Source organism: Elgaria multicarinata, chromosome 3, assembly GCF_023053635.1.
Source record: "Elgaria multicarinata webbii isolate HBS135686 ecotype San Diego chromosome 3, rElgMul1.1.pri, whole genome shotgun sequence".
NCBI lineage: Eukaryota > Metazoa > Chordata > Lepidosauria > Squamata > Anguidae > Elgaria > Elgaria multicarinata.
Genome location: NC_086173.1, coordinates 31094890 through 31113713, shown reverse-complemented (window position 1 = coordinate 31113713; position 18824 = coordinate 31094890). Strand labels below are relative to the sequence as shown.

The 18824-nt window shown below is 47.8% G+C and overlaps 1 protein-coding gene across 1 annotated transcript; it reads right to left on the bottom strand.

Annotated features, from left to right (window-relative positions):
• Positions 1-2399: 2399 nt before the first annotated feature.
• Positions 2400-14985, bottom strand: LOC134396619 (aquaporin-6-like). The gene is made up of 4 exons (XM_063123150.1): positions 14626-14985; positions 6350-6508; positions 3718-3798; positions 2400-2594 (listed from the first exon to the last, which is right to left on the bottom strand). Exons 1-4 carry the CDS (start codon positions 14983-14985, stop codon positions 2400-2402), a joined length of 795 nt encoding a protein of 264 aa, XP_062979220.1.
• Between the last annotated feature and the right edge of the window lie 3839 nt (positions 14986-18824).

Genomic DNA, 18824 nt, shown 5'->3' with positions numbered 1-18824 from the left:
AGAGAACCGTATGTCAGCTTAAGCTCCTTGGTGAAATAATGAGGAAAAAATAAATGTCATAAAAGTAAAAGTCTGGGGTACATTCATAGACATCACAGCGGGGTTCAGTCCTTTCCTGTGTCTGGGGGAATGGTCAGACTTTGTCCTCTCCCAGCTGAATTGCAGACTATTGATTTTGTCCCTTAAACTGAACAAGAACCATTGAGAATGGAGCCGGCCCCTGTCGACGTAACCCCATGCTGAGTACCATTTCTTGGTGTGATGCGAAAGTGCACTGATATCCTGGGATTTGACACTGGCAGATAGATATAGAGCCATCCTTTCACGGAAGTGTCAACGTTAGCCTTATTGTGCAACAGCAACCCATTGTGTAATCAAAGGCACGCTCACAAGCTTTGGGACCAGGATTTCCTGAAGGCCTTCAGCTACAATGATACGTTCAGCTGAGTCAGTGGAAAAGAGCAGCGGAATGGAAAGAAAGGTTCATTCAAAGATGCTTTTGGAAATTGAAGGAGAGGTTCCAGCAGAGGCCCTTGCTCTTCGGTGTCAAAGGCAATCGGATCTTAGCGAGGTCACGCTGCAGTCATGGCGAGGTCACACCATTCCACAAAGAGGAGCTCCTTCTGCAAGAGCGTCGGGCATCTAATCAAAGGCACACTGCTGTGAACAATCATTGAGGGCCGCAAAGAAATAAGAATCCATTGTTCAGGGACATGCCTAAATGGCCCTGATTCTTGTTTCATGGCAAAGTACGTAATGTATGATTTGGGGACATTGCGTCAGCCAAGGACCCTTTCAGCAACAGCACTCAGGTTCTCTTTATAAGTATTTCCTGCTTTCCCTCTCCACGCCTTTGCAGGCTTAAACCTTGACAGAGGCAGTCTATGAGCCTGCCTTCATGGCGCCGCTCTGCTGCTAAAGCCCACGGCTTCTCTGCTGCGGGATGGCGGTAGGTAATCCCCATGAAGGAGGCCTGTGCCTTGCCTGACTTCCAGCGATCAATCAGGGGTCACCTTCCATTCGGGAACGCCCCCGGCTCAACGCTAGAGTAAGGACAGACAGCGGAAGAGCCATGCTGACCTTACTTCAGCAGAAAAGTCAGTGTAAGTATAACCAACACAGCACTGATTTGCAGCCACAGCGGAGCAGAGACAATGTTTAGACAGACCCTATGTCATCATAACTCGCAGCTATAGTGAGGTCAATTTGTGCCCCTGAACTGGTTTCCTCTCCACTGAAAAGGTCGTTAGAGGGATACACGTCTGTGCAGCATCTTGGAGCAACCCATGGCCTTATGGCATCGTGTATAAGCTCCTACTGTCTGGTGTTCCTCTGGCTAAAAGACTCTGTTGCAAAGTTGGCAGTTGCCAACGCATAGGCCTATATGTATATCTGCTTGCTTGAAGCCACAGACTTCAGAAAAAAGGCACTTGGGGCCCTCTAGTGGCCATCGCTGGAATGACCCATCCAATGGTTCAGGGTGTCTCCAGGTCCTCAGCTTTAGGACCACTGGATTACATCTCATTATTTTTTAACCTGCATTTTCCGTGATTCGTTTCTGCTCAAAGAGCGTTACACTGCAGCAGCCCTCCCTTGTCTCAGCTCCTCCACCCACCGCCTCCCCTGCCTGTTCCGAGGCATTTGTCTAAGGCCGTAGCTAGACCTAAGGTTTATCCCAGGATTGTCCTGGGGTCAAACCTGTTCATCTAAGTGCCACACAGGGCATCCAGCGCTCAGGCAGGGACGAACCCGGGATGATCCTGGGATAAACCTTAGATCTAGCTACAGCCTAAGTTACTCTGACACGGGGGAGGAATAGACGCGGACAGGGAGATGTGTTTACTCAGAAGTAAGTTCCCCCTGCGTACAGAGGGTACACCTCCACTCCATCCCACCCCTACTTCTGCAAGGCAGATGCTTTCAGTCCCCCAACGATACATTACCATGCGATTTAAAAGTCACCAAGGCGTGGCAAATCACAAAAGTCGAGGCAAATCGGCACCTACATATACGCATCTTAGGGCATTTAAACTGGCGGAGCAGCAAATCGAGGGCTGTGTCATGTGATGAGCAAAGGGGAAAGACGCAGCACAGGTGAGTTACAGAGCCCATATAGATGTAGCCAGGATAAGGCTTATATTGTGTAATCGACACGCCTCATTCATGAAATTTCACAGGGATCCACACAACAACGTCTTCCGTTTGTAGCCCTCCCGTGCCTTCCCACTGCGTCTTCCACCTTTTTCCTTACAATAGAAAATCTGTTATGGAAAAAAGACAGAAATGTTGCACAATGCTGGCTGATAGGTAGCCCTTCAAGCCCTCAGTTGGAAGTGCCAAGTGTCTCTGGCTGAGCCCATCCTACAACGGCAGAAGCTCTCCCATAAGGAACTAGGAGGCTACAGTTTGTGTACAAGACTGGGTAATGAAATGGTCTCCGTCTTCGGTTCGTCTGCCTTCGCCAGCTCTTCCGTGTTGTAGCTGCCCTTGAGAATAGCCAGTCGTTCTGCAAACGTCTTTGGGTCGGGATAAAGAACGAAGTTATAAAGCAGAGTTGCAATGACAGCTCCGGACAAGGGCCCCACCCAAAAGATCTGGAAAAACATGACATAGAGGAACAGGTCATGGCGAGGGAAAGCTAGAGCACGCTGCTGTTCATTTACCTAAAAGTAAACCACGACCGCTAGCTGAGTGATAGCAAGGGAGGCAGCAGAAAAGAAGCCAGGGGCCTTATTCAGAGAAAGGTAGCTGCTCTGAGCTCCCATTGGAATGAAATGGGCTTAAGCTACTTGAACGTTTTAATCTGTCCCATTAAGTTCAGTGGGTTTAAGTACAACTGACGATGATGACTACAAATTTAAACTAAAAACTAGAGGACCATTTTGAGAAGGGTTTGAAATGCTGTTGCCTAGCACCCACAGAACACCTCCCCAAAGTGGCCTGCCAGCAAGTTGGGGACTTTCCCTGACTTTTTCACTGGAGCGAGGGAAATATGGCACATCCGCCCTCTAACCTCACTCTGGCTTTGCGATGGTGGTGTTCCCGGGTGGATGGCGACCCCGATTGGTTGCCATCCTCCCGGGCACAGGGTGGGCCCAGAGGGCTGAATGGCCACCGGAAACCCCACGCTTTCTCTGCGTTGGGATTAGCTGCCGCCACCCTACAGCAGAGAAAGCGTGGGGGTTTCTTTAAACACGGCGGCAACCTGCCACCGTCTAGGCAGCCCCCTGGTGTTACAGCTGACGTTCCTTCCACAGCCCTCTTTTGCCTCTGGACTGGCAACTGCAGGTGCAGACAGTCAGCTGTTGGCCTCTGGAGTAGAACATTTACTTCTGTCTTATAATATTCCCAGACCCGCCAAACTATTTCCCAGGTTGAAAGAAATGATAGCAATAACTCTTAGGCCACAGCCAGACCTAAGGTTTATCCTGGGATCATCCAGGGTTCGCCCCTGCCTGAGCACTGGATCCCCTGTGTGTTACATAGATGAACAGGTTTGACCCCTGGACGATCCAGGGATAAACCTTAGGTCTAGCTATGGCCTGAGTCATGTGCCTTACTATAGATGGGAGTATCTCATTATTAAATCCAAGCTAAGCAGCCCTTGGCATCCTTGGATAGAGGTTGGGAAAGTTTTCACTTCCTGCCTCCTCCCTCCAGTGTTTCCTCCTGCTTTGGGATCACATGGGAGGAAGAGACAAAAAGAAGGTGTTTTACCCAGTGGTGTGGAAACTTCCCAACTACGACTGCTGGACCAAAGGATCTGGCTGGATTCATGGAACAGGTGGTGAAGTAACGCTAGAAAGTAAAAATTGGAAGATAGTGTCAGAATAAGTATCTCTTGCTGGGTTCATTCTCTCTCAATCTCTCTATCAGAATTCCCAGTTAAAGAGGGGCACCGGATGAAGCACCACAGCATAATAAACTGGAATAGCTTTGGAGTAAACAGCATTCCTATAGCTGGTTCTCAAATCCAAATTCCTGCAGTTTGCTTACACACACAGGCCCAGACTCAAACATATATTCAGCAACCCAGTTCCTGAAGTGTCCTTTCTCAGGACTGGAGTTGATGGAAGAACCTTCCACAGCTTCCCCACTTTAGATGGACTGCAGAGATTAAAGAGGGAATACAGGTAGCATTATTATACTGCTTCCTACATCACCCCTCTGCAATCACACAGGGGCCTCTCTTGCAATAATGGGGCTCACATTTGTTTTTATGCTTGTCTGGGCAAACCAGACTCTCCAATCTGTGGGGGCGCTCTGTGCTCTATTGCATAATGTGCTCAGTATGCTATAGGATCCTGACCAAGCTGGCTGATTCAAGCCAGAGATGGGCAGACATTGGGCTTACGGGATTTACTTTGTGTTTCACTATGACTGCAAGTTCCACCAATCGGACCCAAGTGCAAAACAGTGGCTCAGGAAGATGGACATCAATATAAGAACCTAAGAACATAAGAAGAGCCCTGCTGGATCAGACCAAGGGGCCATCTAGTCCAGCGCTCTGTTCACACAGGGGCCAACCAGCCGTCGGCCAGGGATGGACGAACAGGACATGGTGCAACAGCACCCTCCCACCTGTGTTCCCCAGTAACTGGTGTATCTAGGCTTACTGCCTCTGATGCTGGAGGTAGCACATAACCATCAGGACTAGTAGCCATAGACAGCCTTCTCCTCCACCCTGCTTTTTAGCCATCCAAATTGGTAGCCATCACTACATCTTGTGGCAGTGAATGCCATAGTTTAACTATGTGCAGGGTGAACAAGTATTTCCTTTTATATGTCCTGAATCTTCCCCCAATCAGCTTCATGGGATGACCCCAGGTTTTAGTATTAAGAGAGGGGGGTGAATGTCTCCCTGTCCCCCTGCTCCACACTATGCATGATTTTGTATGCCTCTATTGCAAAACACGGGGCCTTGGAGCACATGCTCAACCCAGGAGATTGTTTTCAGGACCAGAAGTGGAGCTTACGTAAAAATCTTTTTACACACAGATCTACTCCAGCTGCCCCCCAAGTTTTCTAGGATTTTAGCAGCCTAGTTTAAGGGAGGGAAGCATTTGTAATGCAATTAACAGATCTTCCGTTTAAACTTTCCCAACTCCTTGGTTTTAAAGAGTGTTGCCTGGTTAACATCGCCTTGAGTAGGGGTACAAAGCCTCAGCACCTTATGCAGACCTCCTTAGAAAGCCACACCCTTTCCCTCGACCCCACCTCATTTGGTAGTTCGCTGTCTTTTGTACAGTTAATGCTGAAAGTCCTCTCCCAAGCTTAGTTACTGCCAATGTTTTTGGCCCCGCCCTTTTTGCCTTCAGTCCCACCCACCCCTGGAATGCGGCCCCCGAGGGCTATTTTGAAATGGAATCCGGCCCTCAGGTGGAAAGAGGTTCTGCACCCTTGAGCTTGGGTATGTCTGGTCTTTCATTTCTTTTCTTTTTCTTTTTCCTACATGTGACTAAAAAGAAAGAAAGCAAAGAGTACAGTGGGTGTTTCTAAATGTAGGGCTTCTCAGGCTAACAATGTAAAAGCACTGTGCAGCTTTTCCATCTTTTTTTCCTTAAAGGATTTTTTTCTGGTAAAGAAAAAGACTGAAGGAGTGGTTGGAACACATGGGAGGGCTACAAGGGGAAGAGGAGGCCGTCTGAACAACCTGCCGAATACCGTGAATGAGGCAGCACGACTCCGGAAGCACCCTCTGCATAATTTCATAGCATCATAGCATCATAGAATAGTAGAGTTGGAAGGGGCCTAGAAAGCCATGGTGTCCAACCCCCTGCTCAATGCAGGAATCCACCCTAAAGCATTCCTGACAGATGGTTGTCCAGCTGCCTCTTGAATGCCTCCACTGTGGAAGAGGCCATGACCTCCCTAAGCAATTGGTTCCATTGCTGTACTGCTCTAACAGTCAGGACATTTTTCCTGATGTCCAGCCAGAATCTGGCTTTCTGTAACTTGAGCCCATTATTCTGTGTCCTTCACTCTGGGAGGATCAAGAAGATGCCCTCCTAGGTGGGATGATTGAGAAGAGATCCTGGCCCTCCTCTGTGACAACCTTTCAAGTATTTGAAGAGTGCTATCATGTCTGCCCTCAATCTTCTCTTCTCCAGGCTGAACATACCCAGTTCTTTCCATCTCTCCTCATAGGGCTTGATTTCCAGACCCCTGATCATCCTCTGAACATGCTTGAAGACCTTTCCCCAGCATTTGAAGGCATAATCCTATGCATGATTAGATACAATGCTGGGAGCTGTAGGACTTCTTTTCTGTCTCAACATGTATAAGATGTGCCCTTAGTCAGTCAACCAGAGGCGGTGGGGAAGACTTGCTCACTCACTCATCTACTTACCCCAATTAAGTGGCCCAGGGCATCAGAGATACCGATAATGATAGCTGGGGAGCCGCTGCTTCGTCTGCTGTCAGTGGACACAAAATAGCATAGAACCAACTGCAAGGTCAAAATGAGCTCCACCGCCACAGCTTGCCCAGTTGAGATGTTGATCCTCACCTACGTTGGAGAAGGGGGAGAAAACGGTGGAGGAGATTTATTTGAGGCATTTCTATCCGGCCCATAAGCCGAAGCGCTCTGGGCAGTTCACAAAACAAAACTTTGAAAACATGAAATGCAGTAACAGAGTTCAAACGTAATGAAAAGTCCGTAAGTTTAAAACAAAGAGGTTCGCCTGGTGCCTACGCTGGATTCCTTCCGTCGCCAGCTGAAGACCTTTTTATTTTCTCAGTATTTTAACATCCTAATTTAACTTAAATGTAAACTTTGCTGTTTTAATTCCGTATTTTGATCTATATCAAGTTCTGCTGTGTGGTTTCATGGTTTTAATTTTTGTGAACCGCCCGAAGAGCTTTGGCTATTGGGCGGTATAGAAATGTAATAAATAAATAAATAAAGTAAAACCAGAGTAAATGCCAAGTTAAAAGGGTTAGCTTGGCCACTGTGGTTCAGGCATTAGTAACCTCAAGGTTGGATTACTGCAATGCGCTCTATGTGGAGCTGCCCTTAAAGCTGCTCCGGAAGCTGGAGCTAGTGCAGAATGCTGCAGCTCGGCTGTTGTCTGGAGCTGCCCTTTTCCAGCATGTAACTCCTCTGCTGAGGGAACTGCACTGGCTGCCTATTCGCTACCGGGCTGGTTTAAGGTTCTTGTACTTGTGTACAAAGCCCTAAACAACTTGGGACCAGCATGCCTGAGAGTGCCTTCTCCCCCATCAACCTGCCCGGTCACTGAGGCCGTGCTCCGGGTGGTTCCACATAGACCTACTGTCCAATTGCAGTCCACTAGGAGAAGAGCCTTCAGTGTGGTGGCCCCCATCCTATGGAATTCCCTGCCTCTGGAGGTCAGGCAGGCAACTACCTTGTATTCCTTCCGGCACCTCCTGAAAATGTAATTGTTCCAGGAAACCTTCCCTTAATGACCAGCCGTGGTTTTATTTGCACTTTGTTTCTTTTAAAAATGAACTTTTAATGTGTTTTTATTCTGTTTTTATTCTTTTATTCGAGTTGTCTACCACTCCGAAATTCTTGAATAGGGAGCAGTATATAAATATTGTAAATAAATATTGTAAATAAATAAAAACCACCAGCAGTGTAAAAATCTAAAAATGTATTAACACAATCTTTAAAACCTAAGGGCTAAAAAGCTTGGGAAAATAAAAAGGTCTTCGCCTGCTGCTGAAAAGACCACAACATAGGTGCCAGGTGAGCCTTTCTGGGGCAGGACTTCCACAAGGGGTGCCACCGCTGAAAAGGCCCTTTCCTTAGTAGCCACCTAGCTCACCTCACTTGGTGGCTGCACCCAGAGTAGGGCCTTTGAGGATGATCTTAGTGTCTGGGCAGGTACATATTGAAGGAGATGATCCGTCAGGTAACCTGTCCCCAAACCATTTAAGGCTTTGTAAGTTACTACCAGCACTTTGAATTGGGCCTAGAAACAGAGTGGCAGCCAGTGCAGACCATAAACCACTGGCATAATAAGATAAAATAGGACTCTTAGAAATAGACACAGGTTGGTCCATTCACAGGCAGATTTACAGGAGTTTTCTACATGACAAATAAGTAGAGTCAGATCCTATAGGCTAACATGTTATACTCCTAACTCTCCATGACAAGGAGGGGCAGACTCTAGGCCTATTCCCCTTCCTGTGGGGGAAGGACTTTCAGGCTATCAATTGGAATCAGATTCTGAACAAGAAGAAACAGAACTAGAAATGTACCAGCCAACACAGGAAGCTGGGGAAGAGATTCTCCCAGGCTCCTCAAGAGTCAGGGATGAATCTTCACTGGACTTTGTCAGAGAAAACACTAACAATTCAGAGTCAGTGGGAATTCAGCTTTCCTCAGAGGGGGGAAGGACTTCAGAGTTGACTGATCCCAGAGTTTGCCACAAACTCAAATGGACGGAGCTAAATGAAGTTGAGAAGCAATCAACTTGGCTAGCTTCTCATCAAAGGCTTCTTCAGAGGAACCCTCCCTGAAGTAAAGTGGCTCAGGGGAAAAAAAAACTTCCCTTTTGTTGAAAGGACAATATTCTTGCTTAGCCAGCCAAGTTTTAACCTAGAGGAAAATTCCTAGTCTTTGCACTCTCTTCAGGTGCGGAGATGTTTATTTGCTGAATAAAGTTTTGTGGATTACTTGGCAGACTTCTTTATTGTTTCACATCGCAGTGGGAGAGCTTGGAAACATGACACTCTCCTCCCCACTCTCTCCTGTTGCCTTTCACCCTATATAACAAAGTTTTTATTATTATTTGGGCAGGCATTTTTACCTGTCAAATGGAGGTGTTTTCACACCTGATCTCTTGCTTTAAAACTGTTTCTACTTGCTCTACCTGTCTCTGTTTTACTGCTTTTATTGTTTTATTGCATTGTATTCTTTTAGTGAATTGTTAACTTTCATCTGTCTGTCTTCATCACTGCAAACAGAAGATGCCTATGCCTGGGCTGATATTTTCAGGGAGGGAGTCTGAGGAACTGAGGCAAATAGTGGCAAGAAGAAATGAAGTTCTAGACCAGGAATGGGCCACTTCAGAGGGTCTAGGGTTAATTCCCCACCATCACCACCATGGGTGGGCTGTACTCCTGCTGCTGCTATGCCACCAAATGTAGTGGTAAACCCACCCATCTCCTAGAATTTTTCTGTGGCAAACCACATGCACAATGGCAAAATTTAGCCTAAAAACAAGCTAAGCTTGGCCAGTTTTACCTCCTTCAGTGGTTTGCCACCAAAATTTGGTGGCCTACTGCCAATGACTTGTCGCTATGGTCAATTTTGGTGGTAGGTGGTAGGACTGGGCCTCATGTGGACCACTCCTATTCAGGACCATAAAACTAGAACCCGGGGTCACCCCATGAAGCTGAATGTTGGGGACTTTGCAGTTCTTTCATGAGGTAGTTTGCCTACCAGAGATACAACCTGGAATGGACCACTTAGGAGGATGTGCATTAGCTGCTCCCAAAACATATTCCAGGAAAAAAAACTGATGGAGATGCAGTCTTAATTCTACAGAACCTGGTTATATGGACTGTTTACATTAAGAAACAAAGGCTATTGTGCAACAGTCATGCATTCTCTATAAATAATTTGAGCCAGTGGAATTACTTTTGGATAAATTGGGAAGGAAGCAATTTGGCTTTCTTCCACCTAAACCAATAGATATACACACCCAGGTTAGGCAGACAGGATAATCAGTAACGAGGCCATCCATAACATTCTGGAGTTTGCACATCATCTGACATAATGTCAGACACAATGCAATTTATTAGAGGCAGTTCACACATCCAGGTTCAGGTTATCTTGGCTGTTTATTGATTCATATGATTCACAGTCAATTAAGTACAACCAAAATTAAAAGGATACGTAGGTGGATAATGAAATGTTGCACACAGAAATGTTGTGCACCAATCTGTTCATGTCCCTTTTCGGTCCTACCCTCTCTCAGCTTCTGGCTGCCACTGCCCTACCATTACTGCTTGTCTCCGCCACATAATCATCCTCACTCTCCACTGGCTCCATTCCTATGGCATAAATAAAATTCCCTTGACCCATGCTGTCTCCCATAACCACTGCCCAGTTTCCCTTCTACCCAATGCCTCCAAATTCCTAAAGTGTACCACTTACTCCTACTGTCTCAACTGTTCCCAAACCCTTCTCTTGACCTCAACCCTGGAAAAAAAACATTCTGCCTCCCATGCACCCCTGAAACTGCCATCACCAAATGGCTGAAGATCACCTCATTGCCAAATCCAAAGATATCTGTGCTACTATCTTTGATACCGCTGGTCATTCTCTGTTGATTCCCTTCATGTTCTATGTTTCTTTGGATCTGTTCACCTTCCTGTCTAACTGCTTAGTCAACATTTCCACAGGAGATCTGGGTGGGGGGCTGCTCCTTGGCTTTCCCCCTCTCCCCTGGGATCCCTCTGTTCTTTATCCTCTGTTTCAGTCTCTCTCCCTCATATCAATGAATGAGCTCATCATATCCCATGGCTTTCGCTAGCATATTAATGACACCCAGCTCTTCCACCCTCCCCCAAAAGTTTCTCCCCTCCATACAACCTTGTATCTCCAACCACCTGCTTCACAGTTTCACTTGCTTCATTGCCATCTCAAATTTCATGTTTCTTCCCAAGACCTCCTCTCTTTGCAAACTCTCTGTTTCTGTTGACATCACCACTCAACATCCACCCTACTGACTAGGCATTGCCTCACCTTTACCTTTGATTGGTCCATCTTCTTTCAGCCATATTTGGTCTGTTGCTCAGGCATGTCACTTCTCTCTGTTTAATATTGTGAAAATATGGGCCTTCCTAATCCACCCACAAAAATTTCAGTTCACTAATCCCCAACCTCAACCTTCTTCTCCAACTCTCTGCTGTCACTCTTCAGCCCCCTCAAATACCATGCATCTCTCTCCTCACTTCAAGCATGTGACATCCACTCTGAAATCCCTACACCGACTTCCTGCCTGTTCCCATGTCTGTCTAGCACAAACTCCTTGCCCTTAATTTCAGAGCACCCCGTGGTTTTGCCCCTTCCCTATATCTCTCTAGCTTCATTTCCCGGTATATCCTTTCCTGAGGCCTTCACTCCCCTTCAGCTGTCCAGTGGTCTCCTGTTCCCTTAAATGAACCTGCCCTTTCCCCCTTGATTCCCCTTGTGCCCAAAGCAGCCTCCTAAAACACCTATGGGACACCTCCTCTTCACCTCCCTCTCTTCCTTTCAAATCCCTCCTCAAAACCCACCTTTTCCATGGATTCATTGGTTTAACCCCTTAATACTCATCTCCTCCTGCAGATGTTGTTAAAGAATGAGAATCATCACACTGGGGAAATTCGCGTTTGCTTACTGTCGCTTCTCCGCCCACGCGTTTGTCCCTCATTACTTCCTCTTTTGAAAGAGGAAGTAAACAACATGCACAGGGCCCATTCAATGGGCCGTTTTGATCCCACTGCTTCTGAACACAGCAGGAGATAGCGGCAACTTCTGTCTTTAAAAATAAGTCAGACTTACTGGGGTGTTTTGGGGTTTTTTTGATGCGTGAAGAAGACTAGAAGGGATGGAAGGCAGATGACATCACAAGAGGGACCTTTGAAAATCCGTGAGTGCCCAATAACGAGCATGCAATAAAATGCTTGTCTGATGGAGCTCTATGACACTGTTCAGACAACATGCTAAGCCAGGGTGGTTAAGCGTTTTGAGCTAAACATTATGGCTTAGTGTGTCATGTGAACCATTCCTAACCATGGTGGTTACATAACCATGGTTTAAACATGCTCACTAGCCATTTACTGCAAAAGGGTTAGTGGCCTAATTTAACATCTGCAGGAGATGAGAATTAAAGGGTTAAACCAAAGTTTCCATGGAAAAGGAAACTTTTTCATCCCTGACTATTGGCCATGCTTGGTGGTGCTGATGTTGGGTTCATATATGGTCATTTGGGGCTTGTTGGCCCATTTCAAGGGCTGGACCTGGGAAGCATTAGGCAGACACTGGACTTTGGTCAACATGCCACACTTAATATTGACCTAAGCTAGACCTAAGGTTTATCCCAGGGTGGTCCTGGGGTCGTCCCTGCCTGCTCCCGAGATCCCCTGTATGTCATTTATATGAACAGGGATGACCCCGGGATGATCCCAGGATAAACCTCAGGTCTAGCTAAGGCCTGAGTTGGAACAGTTTCAGACTCAAGTGGCAGCAGCAGTGGTCGGCAGGGATGGGCCCTCCTGATCCGTGGACCAGTGCGCTGTCTCTGAGGTCATGCTCCAGGTGCAGAACACTCATTTCCAATCCAGGGCCTCCAGAAACAGCCAGGAAAGAGATTAATAAAGGGGTGTGTGTGTCATGGTGTAAAACATTAGAAACTGTTTTAAAAAATAGAAAGAATCCTTTTTGGTAAACATCTCCAATTTAAAGCAAACAAAAAGAAATAAGAAAAGAAAACCTTCCATGTGCATGCAAGCTTAATTTAGGAAAGAGCTTTTAAATTGTGTTCCTATTGACCTTCCAGTTACAAGATGGGGGATACTTGGCTCAGCAATACTACAAGTGAGAAGGTTCTTGGAGTTGTAGATCACAAGCTGAACATGAGCCAACAGTGTGATGTAGCTGCAAAAAATGCTAATGCTATTTTGGGCTGCATTAATAGTAGTATAGCTTTCAAACTGCACGAGGTACTGGTTCTCCTCTATTCAGCACTGGTTCGGCCTCATCTTGAGTATTGCGTCCAGTTCTGGGCACCACACTTCAAGAAGGATGCAGACAAGCTGGAGCATGTGCAGAGGAGGGCAACAAGGATGATCAGGAGTCTGGTAACCAAGCCCTATGAGGAGAGGCTGAAAGAACTGGGCATGCCTGGAGAAGATTGAGGGGAGACATGATAGCACTCTTCAAACACTTGAAAGGTTGTCACACAGAGGAGGGCCGGGATATTTTCTCGATCATCCCAGAGTGCAAAATAATGGGCTCAAGTTAAAGGAATCCAGATTCCGGCTGGACATCAGAAAAAACTTCCTGTTAGAGCAGTACGACAATGGAACCAATGACCTAGAGAGGCAGTGGGCTCTCCCACACTAGGGTCATTCAAGAGGCAGCTGGACAGCCATCTGTCAGGTATGCTTTAATGTAGTTTTCTGCACTGAGCAGGGGGTTGGACTTGATGGACTTATAGGCCCCTTCAAACTCTACTATTCTGTGATTCTATGAAAATAACTGTGCTTTGTTTTCTGGTTCTTTTCCAGCTGTTCATGCCCTATTTTCAGTTTGTACTCTTTTTCTGGGCACATTAAAAATAATAAATAAAATTCCCTGGGTGCACACCCTAATGAAATGTGCTGCGCATGGCTATGTCACTAAATACACATTATCTCCCAGTTTACCGTCATATCTGTTCTCCTATTCCCACAACCTCCTCCTATGGGCAGGAATCAACTTTTTTCATAGGGAACCTCTAGCCCACAGAGCTGATAAGGCCTGTGAAGGCTCCCCATAGAACAGGCAACTTCTTCTGGCCTCGCCCTCTCTGGGATGGAAGGGAAAGTGCTTCTCTAGCATCAGCTGCTGAAAGGAGATAAGAGCTTTCCCCTGCCTGGCCGAGGGGAGGGAGCGGCTGAGTGATTCAGCCCTGCTCAGTGGGGGCTGGGGGCTCCGAATTTGGTGGGGCTGTGATTCCATTCTGGGTTTCAGTCAAAACTAGCCAGAACTCCAAAGGAACTATCCAAGGTGCTGAAGCCTTGCCCCAAAATGGTTTCAGAATTTGGGATAGCTCCTTTAGAGTTCTGTCTGGTTCTGACGAAAACCCAGAGTGAAAACACAGCCCTGCTGAAATTGGTGCCACCAGCCTCCACTGGTCCTGCTTCCTTCCTTCCGACCCCTGCCCTGCAGAGGCTTGTCTGACTTACTTCTGAGTAGTCATGCACAATCCATGAAACGCTATCATGCACTTTGATGGTGCTATATAAATCCTTAACAACGACCACAGCCAAACCCAAGCCGGTTCTGCCCATGACAGTAGCCACAGGGCTTGTCGTGTGGTGACTGCCTGCTCCATGTGGCATCAGGGCAATTAGGGTTTTGTGGTCCCCCCCTTGTCAGCCTCCTCTACTCCTAACTTCTGCCCAGCTGATCTCTTCCGTCAGTGCATCACTTTGTGCCCAATCAGCCGTCGCTTTCAACAATAAGAAAGCTGGACCCGGACAGCACAGGCTTTGCTCACAGGCTTCTTTCACAGGGCTGATCTATCACTTGTCTAGAATCTAGAGCCAAAAACAGTCCAGAGCCAAAAACTTCACTACAGATCCCTGCAGATGAAGTGTTTTTCCTTGGCATCCACCTAAAATCACTGGTGGCTTGGCACTCCAGTCTTTAACACAAGGTAGTCACCTTCAGCCCTCTGGATGCTTTGGCCTACAACACCCACCAGCCCCAGCCAGCTTAAGACAGCAGTGAGAGACCATGGGAGTTGTAGCCCTCCAAATAGTTTGGCCTACAAGTGCCCTACTCCTGCTTTAACCCCTCATGAAATCCTACAGGTACGTCTGGAAATTAGAGGGGCTTTGCTGCATCACCTTTCCCAATAATAACCCGCATCAGGAAGAAGATGGTGACCAAGGACCTACCGTGTTGATGCCTAAAGTCCCTCGGATGTCCCCGGGAGTCACTGCATAAAGGATGGCTGCTCCAGCAATGCCTCCAGCCAGCTGGGCCACAATGTAGCAGGCCGCCCTCACCAACGAGACACGGGAGCCGAGCAGGAAGGCCACGGTCACCGCCGGGTTGACGTGGGCGCCGCTCGCGTGCCAGGCAATCTGGACAGCGGTGGCCGCCGCCAAGTTGAAGGTGATGGCACTCTGTAGGATGGAGACCGGTTCTGGCCAGTTCAGCACTGACCCCAGGCCGAAGAAGACAAAGATGGCGGTGGCCAGCAACTCCGCACAGAGTGCGCGGAGGAAGGCTACGGAGAATTGCTCCCTCCACATCCTGCAAGGAGCCGAGGAGCTAAAAGGTGGCTGTATGGATTATGCCTTGCTTCTTTTTGGCTTTCCCTGCTGGGCGAGGGCCAAGGAAGCAAACCACTGGAGATTATGTTAATGAGCAGGATTGCAACACTGGGCTGGATCAGGAAGTGTGTGGAAGAGCCAATGCCTGGCACTGCCCACATTCCTAAGGGGGCTGGAAGTGCCAAGCAGCTCGTGGGTAAACAGAGTAAATTGTGGGTACACTCCGGGCATTCAGGGCAGCAGCTGCTAGTTCCTGGCAGTGGGGTCAAGGGAGGAGGCAACAACAGACCCTGGGAAAGACAAGGACAATTGGTTGTGCAGCCTGGTCCACCTCCAAGACACCGCAGTGGCGAGACTTACTTAAAGATGAGGTCTGTTCAGGAGTGTCTTTGAGTATGTGTGTCTGGGGTGAAGAAGAGCTGGTGTAGGTGCTAGCAGGAGCTGCGTAAACCAGGACATCCCCAAGTCACACTTTACCTCAGCCGTGCACTTACCGGATGCTGACAGTGACCACTATCTCTCCCCCGTACGTTGAAACGCCCTACATTGTGAAGGAGGCTCTGCTTCTGGCTTCATTGTTAAAGCTTTTCCCTTGGAAATTTCTCCCAGTCACTCCCTACAGCCTCCCCCTGCCACCCACCCCGGCTGCCCTCAGTTTTTTCAGTGCACCAGAAACAGGGTGACAATATTGAAAGCAGCACAATAAATGCCTATGTGACTGTATTTGAACAACCATAACAATAAAAAATAAAAATAAAACGAAGGTGACACATTACCAGAGCTGATAAAAGCGAGCCGTGCCAGTCACATCACTGAAAAAACGGAGGGCTGAGGTGCAAGCCATTTTATTACTGCAAAACGCTTCAGTCAAGCTGAACATAGTGACTTACTGGCTCCTGGCAAAGGGGCCTGCCCTGGCTAGGGGATGAGCTTGCAGCCTTTCCCAAACTAGTGCCCTCCGGAGGTGTTAGAACACAGCTTCCATCATCCCCAAGCACCCCAGGCATGCTGGTTGGGGATAGTGGGCATTGTAGTCTGACACATCTGAAGGTCGGAGAAGGTTGGTCCAACTTGGCAGCTAAGGTCTCAGGCGGAGGCCAAATGCCCACCTGCTGCTTCCTGGCCCTTCTACCTGGAGGTTCCAGACAATGACCTGGGGACTGTTTGCATGCAAAAAACATGTGCTGTCTCATGGCTTTGGACCCTCCCGGAGTCCAAAGCTCCCTTTCCCAACCTTACCCTGGACTCCCGGTCTGACTCTGACCCACTCAAGCTTTGGCAGAGCTCTTCCCTGATGCACCCAGCTGTGCACACCTCTTTGCCTGTCTCTGGGCTCATGTGCTAGAATCAAAACTAGTTGGTTGGATTATATAAGGGAAGGGCCCTGCCGACAACTCTGTCACTGTTTATGTTGGGCAGAGGAAGGCCAAGGAAACCGCCTTTGCCTCTGCACCAACATTGCTGGCCCTTGCTCAATTTGGATGATTGACAGCCCCTGCTCAAATGTAAAACGCCCTTGCCAACCTCAGGTTTAAGAGATGAACAGCCTGATCTTATGCAGGGATAAGCCTGCCTAAACCTATTGAAATTCATGAAGAGAGATGCGCAGAACCCTGCATAGAATTGTGATGCCTCTCTTGGATCCATTTCGCTAGATTTTCACATAGTCAGTGCTTAGAATCAGGCTTGTAGCTACTTAAGAGTAGCCTTCCCCAACCTGATACCCTCCAGACGTTGGGAGATGTAGTCCAACACATCTGGAGGGTACCAGGCTGAGGGAAAGCTGGCTTAGAGGGAAACACTGCAATTACCAACCTATACAGAACACCCAGAGATGAATCATTAATGGGCAGAAACTTTAGAAATAAATGGGGAAGAACCATTAATCACGGGCTGCTTTCAAACCCAACTTAGCTGGAAAGTCTTCAGGTTTCCCCCTGCAGATCTACCCTGCTACAAATCAATTTTATACCAGTTTAGCCTGTTGTGGCATCTCCTAAATGAGTCTGAGAAAATCCTAGTTTGATGAGCGTGCTGAGAATTCTCTATTCCTAGCCCCTCCCCGCGGAAGAATTTCCCAAGGTTTCCTCTGGAGAGAATTGGACTATTAAGCCAGTTTACATCTGTGCCATAGCTATGCCCTCTGTTATTCCCCTGTTCTAGCAGCTACACAGCCTTGATTCCCCTGGGGCGTGGCGGTGGTGGGGATTTTGCATCTATGAAGTTTGCGGCTTTGTTATCCACAAGCAAAGAGCCTCAGCTGCCTTACCCATATCTCGGAAACATCTGTCAGCACAAAGCGCTCAGGCTGCTCTGCTAAAGCTGCCACATTTAGGGAGGATTTGTACCTTGTTGACTGGAAACAGACTGGGGAGAGGTCTGTGTGGCAATCAGGCTGTCTCCGTCAGGAGAGTTTCTAATGCAAGAACAAATATCCTGCTGAGAAGCTTCCCTTTCCGCTGCCACCTTTCATCAGGCCAAAAGAAAGCATTCGCAGGACGTTTTGCTGTCTTTAATGCCTTGATTCATTTCTTCCTTATGCAAATGATCTGGCAGGTTGCTTGCTTTTTCCAGCTGAGCTCACATTGACCATCCGGGCCCTCTCTCTTCCACCCACAGCATTTTTAAACCTGCATTGAAGTCTGTTTCTCTTGCCATTCAAGATGTAAGACGTCACACGCAGTTTGACCAGGGTAGTTTGGCCCTCTCCTTTCCATGCCATAGCATAACTTTGGAAAGGCACTCAGCCCCTGCCAAGAGTGTCAGCCATCTGGAGGGCGCCGGGGTATAGAACCCAAAGTAAACATTTTAATAGGGATGTGCTCCGCTCCGATTAGGAGCGTAGAAGCAGTAGCGGATTGGCCTGCTCCGCCTTACCCAGAGGCGGAGTAGGAGCGGACCGCGGACCCCCTAGAAGCAAGGCGAAGAGAAGCGACCATTTTTCGGAGCTCCGAGTTCAGTCGGAGCGCTCCGGTCGCCATCTTGAAAACATTTCGCCATAGGATTGCATTGCGGCAAATAATCGCGCATAACTACGTTGTTTTTGAAGCTATCGTTCTGGAAATTCTTGTGCACAGAGAGTCGTGGATGGGGGTCATTTTGAGACCACTCTCACCTCTCTGCGTGCTGTGGTTCACGTGCAATATTTTTTTAAAAATCGGGTCAACCGCGGGGCTCAAACTGCGTTTCGGCTTTTCGCCCATAGGATTGCATTGAGGGAAAGAATCGGGGATAACTGGGGGGGGGTTTAAGCTATCGTTCTGAAAATTCTTGTGCACAGAGAGTCGTGGATGGGGGTCATTTTGAGACCACTCTCAACTTTCTGCATCGTACGGGTCGCGGGCTAGAAGTTTTTTAAAAATAGGGTCAACCGCGGGGCTCCGTTTCGGCTTTTCGCCCATAGGATTGCATTGAGGGAAAGAATCGGGGATAACTGGGGGGGGGTTTAAGCTATCGTTCTGAAAATTCTTGTGCACAGAGAGTCGTGGATGGGGGTCATTTTGAGACCACTCTCAACTTTCTGCATCGTACGGGTCGCGGGCTAGAAGTTTTTTAAAAATAGGGTCAACCGCGGGGCTCCGTTTCGGCTTTTCGCCCATAGGATTGCATTGAGGGAAAGAATCGGGGATAACTGGGGGGGGGGTTTAAGCTATCGTTCTGAAAATTCTTGTGCACAGAGAGTCGTGGATGGGGGTCATTTTGAGACCACTCTCAACTTTCTGCGTGCTGTGGTTCACGTGCAATATTTTTTTAAAAATCGGGGTTTGGGTTTTTTTTTTTTATTATTATTATTTTTTTGGAAGCGATGACAGGCACAT